General features: G+C 42.1%; 2 protein-coding genes across 2 annotated transcripts; one reads left to right on the top strand and one right to left on the bottom strand.

Annotated features, from left to right (window-relative positions):
- On the bottom strand, positions 1-8,188 carry CCDC58 (coiled-coil domain containing 58). The gene is made up of 5 exons (XM_032679441.1): positions 7,986-8,188; positions 6,821-6,946; positions 6,171-6,317; positions 3,815-3,874; positions 1-294 (listed from the first exon to the last, which is right to left on the bottom strand). Exons 1-5 carry the CDS (start codon positions 8,034-8,036, stop codon positions 244-246), a joined length of 435 nt encoding a protein of 144 aa, XP_032535332.1. The 5' UTR covers positions 8,037-8,188; the 3' UTR covers positions 1-243.
- Positions 8,147-16,417, top strand: FAM162A (family with sequence similarity 162 member A). Its single transcript, XM_032679443.1, has 5 exons — positions 8,147-8,357; positions 9,386-9,511; positions 11,776-11,884; positions 14,982-15,090; positions 16,168-16,417. The coding sequence occupies exons 1-5, from the start codon at positions 8,342-8,344 to the stop codon at positions 16,255-16,257; spliced, it is 450 nt and encodes a 149-aa protein (XP_032535334.1). The 5' UTR covers positions 8,147-8,341; the 3' UTR covers positions 16,258-16,417.
- The last annotated feature ends 953 nt before the right edge of the window (positions 16,418-17,370 follow it).

Below are 17,370 nucleotides of genomic sequence, written 5' to 3'. Positions count from 1 at the left end.
TTCCATTTGAAAATTATTTTAATACTATAAAACTCATTTGTTCACATATTTGGTACAAAAGATGAATTGTTTTCTCTCAATTACAGGAGAATCACTTCAGCCTTGAGATGTCAGCTAAGTAGGTCCAAAACAAAACAAGACTGGGTTCTACTGGTTCTGGAGGGTCCCAATACAGCTCACCCAAGGTCTCTTTCCAGTTTGGCTCTCACAGTTATGGACCACCTTGATGAAAAATATCCCAAATCATTGACTCTTCGGAGGCTTGTAGTGAATTCGGCACCGCTCATTAAATACCTGAGACACCAAAACAGAAGAGCAAAAGCAAATCAGCCCTCATCCAGGAGATCAGAAAAACTACACAGCTAGTTCAGGCAGTGACCTCTTCACATAGCACACATCTCAGACTGCCCAGTACTCATGTACCAATAAATGGCACTTACCAAGGCATCTGTCTCCATTCACCTTCTCTCCTGGCTTTAGTGAATGCAAAGTTTGTAGCCTGATGCTGGGGACTGCACAGCACTAAGTGTTCACCCTCAGACAAGGCAGACTCTTAATCCTGGTAGTCTGTTACCATCCAAGACGCCGCTGACTTTTTGTTTTTAAAAGGGAGCAATAGAATCACTGGAAGGCTCCTGAATGGTTGCGTTCCATTAAGTTCACTCTGACATTCAAACGTGGATGCTGTTTTCCTCTCTTTCCTGAGCAAACATATTTTACATTGTCATGACAACTAAGAGGGGCCAGGGCTCCTGGAAGCCATGGTGACACTCAGTTATCTGCCAGCAGGTGCCAGTGCTGCCAGCACTCCCATGCAAAGGGCACAGCACTCTTGCCTCACTCACTTCTGGCACCTTCTCTGGGTAAAATTTAGCACATAGAACCGGATCCTGATGATCCTGTATATTTAGCTTGACCTGCTGCAGGCCTTGTCAAGCAGACTGCCTGCCCTAAGGAAGGCCAATGAACAGGACTATTTAAAGGAAGGTAGTCTGAATCAAAAGCACAACATGCAGGCTCCCACCAAAGTTGCAGAGGTTCTCACAAGCCAGTCAGTTATGTAGTGACTGGCCTCCAAACTTGGTCCTGCATATGCCTCGAAAGTGATACGAGCACCACCCAGCAGCAAGCCGAGGTACTGGCAGCTGTTGGGTGCCCCACCAGCACTCCCACAAGAGTGCATTATGCCAAGCTGTCCAGGGACTTGGCAGACCCAAATGCCCGTGATCATCAGGATATCAAGTTTGGTGAACTCTCCCATTGGCTTTACAAAGTGAGTGATCTTGTAATTTTGGGGAAGTCATGCATTACTTTATATAAATATGTTATTTCAAGCTGTTTCTTCCTAGAACCTTCTACTTCTATAGCTGATCTCCTTATTCAGAGTTCAAAACCCACCTTGAGCAAAAGTTTGGAGCACACATTAGTTACAGCATTGATTCTCAACAATTTTTGATTAATTTTCAACTTACTTTCACATTTAATTTATTTTATAAAACAGACTTGCATTAGAAACTGCTTCATATTGTAGAAAACAGAAGTTGTGATATAGTTTCTTTCACTCATATGCAAATTATGTTACCATTATGTTACCACATGCAATGGACATCTCTGGCAGAGTTAAGACTATGTAAATGTTTGAGATCAGATCAGGGATAGGAGAAAACTGTAAAAATTAAGAGTAACAGAGGGTTTCAATTCAGAAGCATTTTAATATTAAACAAATTGCACCACTTTTGTCCATTGTCTATTAAAGACATTTAAATGGCATATAAGTCTAAAAGGATACTGGAAATACGCTCAAAAGCACTGCAAGGGTCTCTTGCATCAAAACCCACACTGGCTTGCTTGCTATCATATAAACTTTTTAAAGCATCTTTAACAGTTAACTCCACAACCCACAGAAGGAAGATCAATACTATAATCTTACTAACACTGTCTCTTACTTTCAGGATCATTGACTCAAGTGTGTTATTCGGGTCCCTTTAACTCCATTGGTCTACCTGTGAAGTGCTATTCTCATTTTTCAGACAGGAAAAACAGTGCCTGAGAAACCTTAACATTAATGTTGCTATGCAGAAGTTTGATTTTGCTGGCTTTTACATATTAGTATAAAATACTCCAATGATAAAACTCCAGTGTCGAGGTGCTGTACAGAGACTAATGCAAGTGGTTTGTTTTGAAAGTCAATGCCTTGTCTGGCATCATCCAAATTCCACTGCGTGCATTTCTATAAAGCAGCATCTTTCTGTATGCCACTACTGGTACAGCTAGCCAGAGTGTTTGAAATTAACTGTTTCCTAATCAGATTTTTCCAATCAGTTTACAGTTGGTTAGGGTTAAGGGAAATACGTGAGTGTATTTCCCAACTAGAAGTCTGCAACAGTAAAACACCAGCCTGCAAACCAATAACCACTTCCATGTAACAAACTGCATTTTACCCACAACTGTAAATGGTTCTAATTCCTTCAGTGATGTATTTTCACAGGCAGCTTAATAAGACAATTAAGTGTACATTCAGAGCATGATAGCAGAGCTGGAGATAAAATCTAGAAATAGTTATCTCCTCAAGCCTCACTGTTTAACACTTGTTGAGGAATACACTAGCAGGCTAAAATACCCCTGCACCGTTCATACCTTACTATTTATAAACTCTCCATCTTCTGGAAAAATTAGACAGTTCTGTCACTAGAAAAACCTTAGGGCAGCTACAAGAAAACACTGGGACCAGTATTAAATTTGGTATCAACTCAGTGCTTCATAATGAAGATGAGGGCAGGGGCTGTTACCCTATAGCAGAGTTGCCATAAAATATTTGCCACTGGGGACCTGCAGTGTGTTGTTAAGGCTCTGCCATTGCTTAGTCAGATCTGAGCTGGTTTAAAATTAATTAAACTTAAGGGCATGCTTAGCTTTTTGGGACAGTACAGAGGTAGCACTGATAGCAAAGCATACATGGAAACTGTGTAAATGCTCATCTCATCAGCCCACAGATGGGCTGAAGAACACACAAGACAAAGCTGTATCGCTTTTACAACGATGCAATCTAGGGAACTAAAATCATGAAGTAGAGATTGAAAATGGAGGTGCAGCTAGTACTAGCTATTTGCAAAAATCCTTTTTGGATTTAGAGAGGGAAAGAAATTCTCTCTGCAGTATTGAAAGCTCAGAAAAGCTACAACAAACCAAAGAAGGATGCTAGATGTGAAACGCTGCAGTGACACAATACAGCCACCTCAGAATTTAAGCTTAAGTGCTAAGATCACTCTATAACGAGACAGACTTTAGGGCCATCAAACCAGAGGGTGATCTGCACCCTCTACTGACACGGGAGAGTAACGGCAAGGCTGCCCTTTGCACCACGGAGTGTCAGTTCAGGCCTGAAGAAATTCGACTACAAAAAGGTTCAAATTCCACAGCCACACCCTCCCCTGGCTCAGCACTGGACAGACAAATTTGAAAGACCCATTTCTCTGGCACTGTTAGAGGCCTTGGAAAGCTTTTCAGATAGGCCACCACAGAAAAGTCTACAAAGTCCTTAGCCACTGGGCAAGGCGGAGAAAGAGACACAGGGAATAATCCACAGTCCTCTTCTTCCCACTAAATCAAACACTTTTCTTTTCCTTGTAGTGCAACTTTAAAGTTTAGGTCTCTGGGAACTGAGGAACTGGGGAAATGACTGACTTGAAACATTTACCCCAGCACTGCCCTCATATATTTCTAATTAACTTGCTTCATAAGGTACCAATCCCACGTTTCCAGTGCAGGACTGTCTGTTGGGACAGAACATCATCACGATTAAGTGATTGAGTACCTTCCAGCTTCTGTCGTTTACCACTTCTTCAACATTGAGCTCCGACTGCATCAATTTCAACTGTAAAAAGTAACCGAAAAAGAGATTATTGTCAAATGGGCCTCCCTGCAGCCTTCAGTATTTACTACCATTGCAACTTTCTAGCTCACAATCCCAGAACCAGGTGCGCATTCCACATCCCCCAGAAGGTGTAATCATCTTGAGAGCCTGGCCCTTCCATTCAGCCAATGCTCAGGGCAGAGGGAAGTCTGCAAGGACACGGTGAAGGCAGACTCAAAATGCAAGCCTAGCAGAAGCAGCTCCTGATTACTAATGCTCTAGTCTTAAAAATTGCCTGTCAAGATTTGCTAGCAATTAACTGATTAACATTAATGGCTTCTCAGACATAAATAACTGCACCTAATTGAAGCATTCAGCACAGTGAATGCCAGGGCTGGGGTTAGCTCTGCAGTCTTGAGTTGTCATTCTTGTACTATTAGAGTCATATAGGGACCTGGTAGCAAACCTGAACACAAACCTCAGATTCTGGATTCAAAATTAAGATCATAAAGAGACCCTCTCTACTTCCTTTGCCGTCTATTCTGTGCACTGACCAATAAGGGTTTGCAGTCTGATCACATATGTTTGTGTGATCTGAACCAATTTTTATTTTATATCATCACAGCAGGACAAATCAGGTGTGCACAGATACAAAAGCTCCAGCAAGAACTACCACAATACGCAGTTTGTGAGCACTCACTCAACCCACGAGAAACATAAGAATCTCTTTGGGGTCTTGTATCTATTGGATCTATTGTGTTCAGGTGATCTGCAGTAATTTGGTCCTGAAGTGATAGCAGGAGATATAAGAACCATCTGTCATTTTTGACCACATCTAGGATATATTTTGGTGGGAGTCTTTAACACAATAGACTGAAGATCAGAGTTGATCCATTTTCAATATATAGTTCCAACTAGAGTCTTGATGAATAGGTGCAAGCCAAGACAGAAGTCCCATCAAAAACCTTCCAAGTAAGATCTTCAGGCACACAGAGCAACTAGAGTTGTTGGGTGGACTTTCACCTACTCAACAAGACTTCAAACTGTTTGAAATAACAATCCAGCATCCACAGTGACTAGATGACCACAATAATTCCATAATATAAACACTCAGAGTATCTTCTGCAGTTCAGAGAAACTACTACTCCAAGTTTTCTCATTCAATGACCCAGAAGTAATGGGTCCACTAATTTGTACCACGAGCAGGATGACAGAAACACATATAAAGAGAGAAAAGAGATCTGTATTGCAATTGAGTGAATACACATTTGAAATGTATACCCTTAAAACCAGGATGTGTTCTGTCACACAGCTTTTCTGAGTCGTAGAAAAAACCACAACTCTTACGGAAAACAAAAAACCAAACAAAGCAGGGGGATTACACCTCATAAAGTCCAAGTGCAAATTTGAGGTAATCTCGTCAAAAAATTTCTGAGAGGTTTCCAAATCATGGACTGCTTTTAACATTTAAAATCACCTCTAATCATTAAACATTATCACTATGATCCTCCTAGTGGTTTCAGTGAGAAGTTCTGGGCTCAGTAACTAAACAATTTAAAGAATTGGCTCTGCAAACAAAATCTGTAGAAAATACTAAGCTACCATTCTGGTTTTACCCAAACTAATATGGATGCTCGTTAGCAGTTTAAGTGAGGTTTTAAGAATAAAACCACTCGCCTGCCACACAGTTTTTCCTGTATCCTTTCCCTTACCAAAGGAACCCAGCAGGGTTCCTTTCTTCACTACTGATACTCCATCTCAATCACCTCTGTTCACCTCTGGTGAAGCACACTTTCCACTCAGAGGCCAGAAGGCTGAGGGGGCATTTGCTCATTAGAATTTCTTATGCAAACCCAGAGGTCTTTCTCGCACCACCACGAGGTACTCAAAATATTAGTCCAAAAAAATATTAAATAGAAAAAAAGATGGTTAAGTGGAATTCAAGGTTGCCTGGTAGCTCCTTGTAGAGGACAGGAAAAGTAAGTTGTACCTCAGTGGTGTCAGTCAGTGAAGGTTGGAGTCCACCATGGGGAAGTGCAAGTGTTTTTCTATGGCATTTGGGGGAAGTGCAAGTGTTTTTCTATGGCATTTGTGTAACATAACCTCAGAAAAAGCTTCACTTGCACGATAAAAGAAGCTCTGTCTTGACAGACAGGGAAAATGGTTCTCACAAATCCAGTCAACAAGAACCCCAGAAAAGATTGCCTGAGTCAGGATCCACTTCAGGTTCTCTCCATTACTTCTTTCTCTCTTTCCACTTGGGAAAGATACCCTCTTCTTCCTCTATAAGAGATCTCTAAAAAGCTCCACCACTCACCTTTGTCTGCTCTTTCCTGAGTTGCTTTAATAATGCTACATCATCCTGGGCCTTTTCCCTCTCTTCTCTGAGAGTTTTCACTACACTGGAAGTCTGAGCGATGCAGTTTTTGATGATTCTTTCTCTATTGGTGTGAGCATTCATCAACTAAGTGGGAAGAGAAAGAAGGTCACAACAACTCAACAGAGAACAAAAAACTCTGAGGTACAAGTTAAAAGAGAAACTTTCTGAAGTCAGTATTGTTGTACCTACAGAAATCCCTTTGACTCCAGAATACACATGTTGGAAGCAACACCACTTTGAGCAGCAGCTACCAACTTGATCAAAAGTCAAAGGTATACATAAGGAGTCTTGCAGAACAGCAGGAAAAACATGCTAGCATCCTTTTTAAAAGAAAAAAATGGACTGGGCTAATGCCATCTGCTGAAGCCCGAAGTGCTCCCCAAAAGATCAGCTCTGCAGAACAAAGCGTGGTTTTAAACTGAAGCAGCTGTTACATGCATGTGGTTTAGATGTGCAGAGAAGCTGAGGGGCCAGTTATGAATACACAAAGCACGATATATCAAGGCAGTGTTTTCCTTAGACACTGGGCCCTGAACATGACAAAACAGCAAGGAAGTGTCCTGAAGGTCAAAGGTGTGCTCACTCACAGACTCATACAGCTCTTTACACGTCTGGCTAGGATCAACTTTCCCCACAAAGGAAGCTGTTGGAATTGTAGTGTTTAATTCATGGACAATTCTATCATCGATCGTCCTCATCACCCTGAGCAGCTCCTGTATTAAAAAAAAAAAATATATATAGCTTGATACTTGGTTCTATCTCCGAGAAAAGCTTACTACAAAAAAAAAATTACGTAATTAAGGTTTTTAATAGAAAACTAAGTAGGATTGATTACAAAGAGTTAAAAACGCACCAAAGGAACAATTCCCGCATGCAGGGGTATGTGCTGTAAAGCACTGAGCTTCCTTGGCAGCAAAGGCCAGAGATGGGGTGAGTAACTGATGCCCCCTAAAGCCCCCCGGCCCTGCCAGCAGTATGGACAGGCTGGAGAGCAGAGCCCTCCAGCCCAAGTCCCCATCTCCACTTCCAGGCAGGAATCTGGGCACGACCTGAACTGAAACTGCAAACTTCAAATAAAAACTCCCACTATTTTGGGGGACGTGAAGCTGAGTCGGGAGAAGTTTAGGTTGGATATCAGGAAAAGGTTCTTCACCCAGAGGGTGGTCAGGCACTGGAACAGGCTCCCCAGGAAGTCCTCACAACACCAAGTCTGACAGAGTTCAAGAAGTGTTTGGACAATGCTCTCAGGCACATGGTGTGACTCTTGGGGTGTTCTGTGCGCAGGACCAGGAGTTGGACTCGATGATCCTGATGGGTCCCTTCCAACTCGGCATATTTTGTGATTCTTTGTTCTAGAAACAGACCGGTCCCCACCGCCCCGGGCCATGTTCGCACCGCTGAAGACACGTGGTACTTCACGCTCACTTAAACGACACGAAGGCGCCCCCGGAGTTCCCGCAGCCCGCGGAGGCTCCCGAGCCGCGAGCGCTCCGTCCCGGGAAGGGGCCCCAGCGCGGGGGGATCCCCTGCCCCGCTCCCTGCCGGAGGGGCGAGGGCAGCGGGCTGAGGGAAGGCCGGACCCTGCCCCGCATCCCGGCGGCCGCGGGGATGGGGTGACCTCGCCGCCCCGCGCACGGGGCGCGCGCCGCCCCGGGGCCGGCGGCGGGAGGCGGCGGGAGCGCGCGGGGCGGCGGCGCGGGGAGGGCGCGGCGGGGGCGGCGGGAGCGCCCGCTCCGTCCCGGCGCGGGTTACCTGGAACTCGGCGAAGTCCTCGCAGCCCGCGGCTCCGCTGGGCGCCGCCATCCTGGATCGGCCGAGGGCGCGGCGGCGCCCAATCCGGCGGGGAGCCGGGATGACGCGTGGGGCGGAGCGGGGCGGGACTCGCCGGAGCGCGGCCCCTGGCGCAGCGGCCCCCGGCCGGGCATCTCCACCGGCGGTGGCCCCGCGACCCCTTCTCCGCTCGCAGCTGCGGGCACAGCTCCGGCCGCCCCAGCAGAGGCGGTGCCGGCGGCCCCGGGCGCTCCGCGGCGCGTTCCCCTCCAATCGCGGGTCCGGGGCGGGGCCCGGCGGTGACATTGAGGGGCGCCGAGCAGGGCCGAGGCAGCGCCATGTGGGGCCGCGCCGGTGAGTGAGGGACTGCCCCGGGACCGAGCACCAGCTACCGGGCGGGGGCTGCCGCCGGCTCGCCCCCTGCCCCGGGACCCCGCGGAGCCGGAGCCCGGCCCGGCGCGGTGGGAGCGCGGAGCGGGGCGGGCGCTGCGTTGGCGAAGCGAGGCGTGAGCGGCCTCGTCTGATGGGCTGGCGTTAAATACAGCGTCAGGAATGGAGTTGTGCCTCTTATTTTCCTTCTCTGAAGACCTTGAAAGGGGTCTGGTTCCGTTAGGGGCGGTCGCCTGTAAATGTAAATGATTTTATTTTTTCAGAGCGGGAACGCATTATTGCCTCCAAAGCGGTTTCTCTTAGGAGAGACACTTTCAGACGGCATAAAGGAGGAAAAAAAAACTCCTCATTTTATTTTTGTTTAAAAGTGCCCTTTTTGCCTTTCAGTGTTGGTTTGGGTTTTTTTCCCAGATTTTTTAAATTATGTTGATGAATTAGAAGCTCCTTCTAGAAAGTCTGTTCTTGTATAAGAGGTACCCTGACGTCTTCTAATGTATTAGAAAGTAGTTAATCTCTCTGTACAGCAAGATTCCGCTTTTTCGTCTTTTTCCTTGACTCTGGCATTGCTTTTGGGACATGACAGGATTGGTAGAATGCTGGTGTGCAGTCCCAGAAATAGCACCATCCAGAGTGTACCTGAAGCCTACGAATAGATGAGTTCCTGGAAATTGTGATATGCATTGTGTTTTAGAAATTGCTTGTAGGCTGTAATCTTGTATTCCTTTTTTTTTTAAATTATGTTAATTGCATTCTCATTTTTCTAATCAAAGTTAATGGACAAGCTTAAGGCATAGCTTATAGACAAGTTTTAATTTCATAGAGTATTACAACTAAATCTGGTACTTCTTGCCTTGTATTACATTTGTACTTATTGTTTTTCTTTCTTTTTTCTCTTGTGTTTAAAAAAAACCCCAAACGTTTCCATTGAAAAGCTAGTATTCTACTAGCTCTGAGTTAAATTTGACCTCTGCTTCCTCTGTTTTCTCTTCCAGATAGGGCTGTTAAACTGCTGGGAAGAAATATTCCCTCAATTCTAAGGATGACTGAAGGAGTGGATCTGAAGATAAGCAGAAGGCTTTGCATTAAACCCCAGGAAGGAAGTAAACTTCAGTCAAAGAGTAAGAGGTTTTGATAAGATCTTGCTATGTTTTATGCCACTAAATACTTGGATATCCATGCTGCAGTCATCTGAACAGGAATTTGGCTGACATAGATGCTAATGTCCCTGATTTTGTGAGAGTGAGTTTTGATCTGTAGACAGGAAAATTGAGCATTAAATTTAACAGTAAAGTCCTGTTTTCTAACAAAGCCAGGGGTCAATATTTCTGCTTGTGACGATAACACAGCTTTCACTTTGTAGCAGGTCACTAGTGTCTTATCTGGTGTGCATTCCTACATTGAGGCTCTTCGGCTGTGCTCTGGAAATGGCTGTTCAGCCTCAGTGTAAACTATTAATGTTTAGGAACATTGTATGAGCTAAAATACTTTTGCAGTTTTTCAGAGTGCAACCAGCTCCAGCTGTTCCCAAAATTGAACATGCCCTGCAGAAGAGAGTCTGAATCGTTGCCTCGATTCATGTTTAAGGGTGGAGCTGGTCAGGGAAAGCTCAGAAACATTTTTTCACTATATATGGGACAGATATGGTGCTCTAACCAGACTTCCTGTATAACAGGTTCCCTTTTGGCCCACTGATGCAGGATAAAAGGAGCACTCAGATGTGAAGCATTTGGCATGCTTCTGTTTTAAAAACATAACACAGCTGTACTGGGTAAGACAAGAGGTCTCCTTTAAAGTATGATGTTTCCACTAGTGCCTGGTAAAGGAGATCCCTTACATTTTTGTGAAGGCTAATGGGAATGTGACCTACAGCAAACATAGTGTTCCTCCTCTATACTGTCCCAGAGGTGGCATCTTTGTGTTTCATGGTCCTCACTGGATTTTTTTTTTCTTCATAAACTCGCCCAGTTTCTTGAAGCTGGATCTATTTTTAGCATCCACATTCTCCAAGAAGGAATTCCTCAGCTTAACCATGTTGTGAGAAAAACAAGTACTGTCTTGTATTGCTTTTTAACCTGAGGTGTACTTTTTTATAATCTGATTTTCCTTTATTCAGTACCCCTTCCAAAACAGGGCCTGTTTATTGTAACCCACGCTCCCAATGTCATTTACAATGCTCTTTTGTTCTGAGGAGAGCTTCAATTACTGGTTTTCCAGGCCAAAGGGTCTCAGTCTGTGACAGCGTTCCTTACATGGTGGCCATTCCATACCTGTGGTTGTCCTTACCAGTTTTCCCTGTGCCTGTTCTATTTCAGCTCCCTCTGAGATGAGGGATCAGTATTTCACATGCTTTCCAAAATGCTGGAGTTGCAGTTTTATACAATGGCACAGTAATGCTGTTGTGTTTGCCTGTGTTCTTAATCATTGCTAGTTATGCTGTTTTCCTTTCTATTACTGAACATCTTGCCAAAACCACTATTAAACCTCAAGGACTTACTCCTCAGGCTCAGGTAATAATTAATAAGTTAGGTTAGAGTCTGTCATTTGTATGTGAACTGGAATTGCTTCCTGTTTATATACAAGGGCTTTCACTCACGGGCCATCTCACTGACTCAGGATTCTGAAGCCCTGTGGCTCTTTGGGGTCAGCCCTCATGTTTTTTAATAACCTGGCATTGTCAGCAAACTGTGTGTCCACCCCACTACCTAGATAATTCATAAATCCACGAGGGAGCACAAATCCATACAGGATACCTCCCATTGTTTAAAAGGGGAAAAAAAAAAAAAGGGAAAAAGCTGTCTATCTTTGCCCTTTGCTAGATTTTAATGGTATTTTATGTATGAAAGCTTTCCTCTATTGCATTATGAATATTTAATATATGGTGTTTGAAAGACTGAGCTGAAAATTAAGGGTCTGATCTTGTCCTATGGTTATCTGTTATCTGTACCTCCAATAAGATAAAATCTTTCACTGCCTGAAAAGGTTAACAGTCTGTGATCAGACAGTGCAGCACAATGGCTTTTCTGTAGCTGTTCCATTTAATTTTCTTTTTTTTTTAAACTAATTCAAATGTAATAGAAAAACTATAATATCGCAGCACTTTAGGAAGTTTAGATGCCGGAGCAGCTTCTGCAAATTTAGACATGCTAATACAGAAGTCTTGGGATAGATTTAGCTTTCTTTACGTGGCCTCAGTTTAATGCATATTTCCACGTTTGTTAATCTGTGATACAATTCTTGTTCTCTAACCAACTCTAGCAGTCATATTTAAAATTCTGCATTGCTCACCCTAATTGGTTTTGTTACAGCTCTGGCAATCCAGCTTCCCTGACCATTGTTTTTGGTGGTATTTTTTTGTTTTTGTTTTGTTTGGGGGTTTTTTTAGGTCAGTCTCCTTTGAGGGTGCCTGGATACAAGCCTACAGACTGGGAGAAAAGATTTTTGTTGTGGGCAGGCCATTTCAAGAAACCAGAGGACATACCAGAGACTGTCTCGTAAGTGTCAGTTTTGAAGCTGTAAAAGAGACTTTGTCTGTGCTGGAATAAGTTACTTGAATGCAACTCCAGAATGACTCTTCTTAAATGGAATGGGTTTGCACAGCTGAAAAATCTTACACTGCTGTGTCTGGTGTAACATCTTGTAGATGAGATGACCTAAGCAATTCTGTTCTGCTGAGCTAATACATCCCTCTTGATTTGTTGTGCAAAGGGATGACCAGCATTTATCAGTTGTTTCATTAGAAAAACATCACAGATCAGTCAATTTTTCGCTCTTGTCTGACAATTAAAACGCTTTTTTCAAACATTAGTGTGAGCTTTTTTCTTTATATGTCAGCCTCCCCTTGTGGAAAACTTTCATGATATACTATAAAATAACTGAATCTTATATAAAATATTTATTAATGAATATCTAGAGGGCATGGGCCTACTTTCTTTAGTCTTGGAATTTAAACTAAGGAACAGTGGAGGGAAGGGCTCCCTAACAAAATATATATAGTCAAAATTTCTCCTGTTGCTGGTGGAGTCCAAATGTCAATGCTTTGTCCTGTGTGAAAAGTAGAAAATAAAACTGGTTGTTCTGGTTTGCATATCTAAAATGAAGATCAAACTTATCAACAACCAGCAACTATCAGTTTAAAAAACACTCCTAGTGGTAGTATAGTTATCCTTTAAAACATGCTCATAATGCTTTTAAATATAAGTATTTATTTAAATTAAAAAGATACAGTAAATCTTGCACTACTTGAGTAAGAAAACAATGTAGCTGCCCTCTAAATATTTTCTGGTTTTTTGGATGCACTGCATGGGAATTGGAAATCCACCCATGTATCTCAGTGTATCACAGTGAATAAATTTTGTTAAAATGGAATTCTTCAATTTTGTATTGAATTGTTTTTCTTAAATTTACATTTGAAATACATACAGGTGTAAATTATTAAAACTTATTATCACTTCATATATTTTCACATACCAAACACCCGTTTTTGAGGGTTTTTAAGAAAACAAAGTTAACAGTGATTGATTTCAGTAGTTTATTGAAAGGACAAACCAAATTCTGATAAAAGCTGACCATTTGTGCAAATGCATAGGGAATTCTTTTTATTTAGACAAATAATTCAGCCAAATGTGAGAAGACAATTGAGAACTATAAAAGCAGAAAAACTTGTTTTCCTGTTCTGAGATTAATTGTGGGTTGTAAGGGCTCGTGATATAACTTGTAAAATGTGGTGATCAGAAGTAACTCATTTATTAAATAAATATTAATCTTAGCCACCGACTTGATTTAAAATGCACATTGTGTTCAGATATCTACCTTTTGCTCTCATATATTCTTAACGCATCTAAGGTACTTCCAAAATTAATTAGCAAAGGTTTTTTTTTTAATCCTACTTCTGTGCATTTCAGCTTAATTGCAGCTTGCACTCAAGGCGTTCATTGCAGAGTATTAGCAGAAACAAATAACCCGGATGCTAAAATTAACTATTAGTTTCATTGTAGATGGATGTGTTTGTTCCCTATGATCAGAAATCTTGCAATCGAATCAATACTCTGACAAAAACAAGAGCAAAACTCTTTTCAGCTCTCAGGTCCTATGTCATTTACCACATTGAACTATTGTGGATCCTTAAGTATCTTTTTTTTCTTCCAAGTATAAGGGTCAAAATGTAGTAAAAGATTCCATATTCACTCATGTTTGTGTACAGTAATAATTTCCCAGTTCCATTAAATCCATTCCCCGTGTTAGTTTTGGGGTGTATAATTACCTAGTTTGATGTATTTATTCTTTTCACCATGCACTGTTGATGCTTTCCAAGTCTCCTGGAACTTTATAATGTGCCAAATTTGATCAGTGAGAATATGAGACCTCCTTGAGAAGGGAGTCACCTGCTCTAAATTCTGCAAGGAGAATATATAGGCTGTAGGTCTTTGGTTATTGTGGGAAGCGCATCCAAAAAGCATTAACGCTTCCTTGGCCCTTCTCACTTTGCTCTAACACAAACTTCAAATTTGTTGTAACCAGTATGTCATTTGGGTAGAATGATCTTCAGAGTTTAACCCAACTTAAAATAAATGGTCTTTTCTTTTAACTCTTCACATGTACAGCTGGAAGGTGTTAATAACCGCTACTCTTCTTGTGGAAGACTTCTGGTTTTTAAAGATAACAGCAGACTAGGCAACAGGTTTCCCAAAGGAGTAGTATAGCTACTGGTGTGGCTAGGTAAGCCCCCTGAAATTAGGGAGGGGAAAAAAAAAAGATGTAAAGGGTTCCTCTGTCCAGAGCTGATGGTGGAAAGCTTATGTTCCTCCACACCTCCTTAGTTTCTTACAAAAACAGATTACTTGAAGACTATTTACTGGGAGGGAAGTGCTAACCACTGGTCTTTTACCAAGTCCTATTCAGAATTTCTGAGTACCGTACTCAGCAGCCAGTGTATCATCTCTCAAATCCTGTAGTAGAGGAAGATGCCTTGCTGGAAAATAGACTGTATCATAAACAAAACTATTCTGAAGTTCAGGCAGTAGAAATGGCTTCCCTCAGCCCAAGAAAATCCCAGCTGTTAAACACTGTATGTTATTCTTGCTCACAAATGGTTTTTACCTTCTGTTATTGAGAGAAAAACACACATTTTACAATGCTAAATACATCAAAGTTATAGTATGGAGTTTTCCCTGGCTTTGCAGATATTGGAAGATGGTAGTGAGCACAGAGGGAGTTAACAGTAAGAAAAACATTGCATTACTAAACCCTCTCTTTTTCCTGTTCTTTCCATGATGAACATACATAGTTAAATGCTGCAGCCTTCCTCATTTGCATTGCAGTCAAGTGGTCTGCAAAGGCATCAATGTCTCTTAACAATGAAGTAACCAAAGATAAAAAAGCTGGGTTTGTTTCCAGCTTTGAGAGGAATGTCTTTGTGGCCAAGTATGTCCCAGGGTAGCTGGGATCAGTGTTTCCCATCTTGTAAAAGTTTTTTTGTGAAAACAGCCAAGTACTATTGGCATTAGCATGCTAGGAGAAATTAAACGATTAGTCAAGTGATTTACTTGGGTCTCTGATAATGAGTCTGTTCTTTTATTCTTATTTCTTGAGGATTGAAACAGTCAGAGCAGCAAAGACCACACTGCGTGTGAAGTTCAGCTATGTAATGATTGCCTTGACAGTAGTGGGATGCATCATCATGGTGATTAGAGGGAAGCAGGTAAGCACAGATTTTTGGCTGATGAGTGCAAATCAATCTTCACATAAACTTCTCGGTTCCTCTATGGATTTTTAGTACTGTCTTGCTTTGGGGCTTTGTTTTTTCATTTTATCACTGAACAAAAATTTTAAGTCCTCCTAGTTCCCCAGAAGTGACCCTCATTGACTAATTCCCATTGGAAAAGGGTGATGTCACTGTTAAGATTGCATGTGCTTCCTTTAAAAGAAAAAAAACCTCTGGGCTTAAACCATCTGCATGCACAGAAGAACCTTCCTTGTATGCTGCCTTTCTCTGAAGCAGTTCTGATGACAGTGTTCAGATCTTGTTTCTATGGACTGCTAAGTGTTCTAAAGAAACCTTAAAACTGTGACAGTCTCAATCCCAGTACTGTGAATTGCTGAATGTCAAATGACATTTCTGTCTGCAATTGTCTATGAAAATGAAAAGGATGCAGCACTCTAAATTAAACAGGGCAAAGATTTTTCCCTGGCTTTAGCAGAAGAGATCAAACACTGACAATTCCCAGAACATTTTCCTCTGTACTGGAGTAATATGAATGCAAACACCAGGAAGTGAGGACAGCTACTTTGGAAACTTTGTTTTCAAAGACTCTGAAACTATTTATGTTTCCTGAGATGAGTTCAGTTGGTTAGAGCATGGTGCTAATAACGCCAAGGTCACAGGTTCCATCCCTGGATGGGCCAGCCATTCACTAAAGAGCTGGACTTGATGGTCCTTGGGGATCCCTTCCATTTCAGAAGATTCTGTGATTCTGTTTAACTTTTGTTTCTAGTACTTCTGACTTGTGAAGATTGGAGATTAGTATTAAATACTGACCAGAACCACAGAATGTATCTTCTAGTGCCTTAACAAAAGGCTTTAATTTATTCCCAGAGAAGTAATTACTTTCAGCCAAAATAGTTTCTGGATATTTTATTTTACCCCTCTTGCTTCCTGGCATTACTGCTGACAGAAATGTGCCTTGGTAAGGATAGGCCAGATATTTTGTAAGCTATCAATTCAAGTTTCAATTCTGTGGTCCTTCAGGTGATAACTGATGATCTTATTACATTGTAGGCTGTAAAAAGACATGAAACTCTTACAAACATAAACTTGGAGAAGAAAGCCCAGTGGAGAGAGGAAAGTACTGCATCTGCTAAACCTTAAAAGAGGAAATGAAGAGCAAGAACTGGGGAAGAAAAGCGAAGTCCTTTTCAGCACTGAAAGGAGGATATAGTCACATCTTTCCTGTATATTAGTTCTGTACACTCACATTCAAGAAAGAATGAATACACTATCCATTAATAACTAAACCCAGAAATCCCTATTTTCTTTTGCTAATAACTGCCCCTTTCTTTAAAACTCTTTTCTTCGTGGTTAGTGGGACAGGACACATGAGCAAACTGGAGAGACAAAGTAATTGCTTCCCACATATGCTATGCACTAGACTAAGCGTCTTTTAAAATACTGCAGAAGCTGTACTTGCATTCTTGGTACCAATCCCCTTTATGAAAGGTCTTACTTACCACTTACAAGAAGGTAACTCTGACAAAAGGACAGTCCATTTAGTTTCCACTTGTACAAACAAAATGCCTTCACTGGGCAGTCATCCACTATCAGCAGCTCTTTCAGGTCCTTTCAGGTCCTTTCAGGTCCCCTCAGGAAGAATGGGGCTATATGGAAGAATGGGGCTATATGGAAGAATGGGGCTAGATGGAAGAATGGGGCTATATTTATTCTGTATGTTTCCCTTTGTGCAAGACAGAAAAATTATTAAGGGAGCCCTTGAGTCAGGAGTAATTGTCTGACCTGCATTAACATCATCAAAATGATCATAACTTAGCCTGCTTGCCCGCTCTAGGTCCAATTATTCTGGCTGCATTTAAGTGAGGGATTACTTTCTGTGAAGAACTGCCTGCCTTCAGTAAAACAAGGAGGAGATGGATAATGAAACAGCATTCCAGAGAACCACTGTGTTGCAGCTGACAACCTAATGGTTGTCACGCCAGAGCTGGAACAGAGATGACAATTTTGGGGAATAATGAGCAACAGCTTCAACCTGTACTGTCAGATTTAGTATTTTGAGGCACAGGAGTATGAGAAAGTCCATCAGGCATTCCTGCTCTCTGCTACTAAGCTCTTTTTTTTCAAACCTCATTTATTTGTATTTTCCCCCTTTAAGTTGTCATCTGTACTTTCATTATACTAGCCCACCTAGAGATCACCTGCCTCATGTTTTACATGTGGCAGTCCCAGTAATACCTGCAAAGAGCAACTCCC

Source organism: Chiroxiphia lanceolata, chromosome 2 (genome assembly GCF_009829145.1).
Source record: "Chiroxiphia lanceolata isolate bChiLan1 chromosome 2, bChiLan1.pri, whole genome shotgun sequence".
NCBI lineage: Eukaryota > Metazoa > Chordata > Aves > Passeriformes > Pipridae > Chiroxiphia > Chiroxiphia lanceolata.
This window is presented reverse-complemented; position numbering and strand designations above follow the sequence as displayed.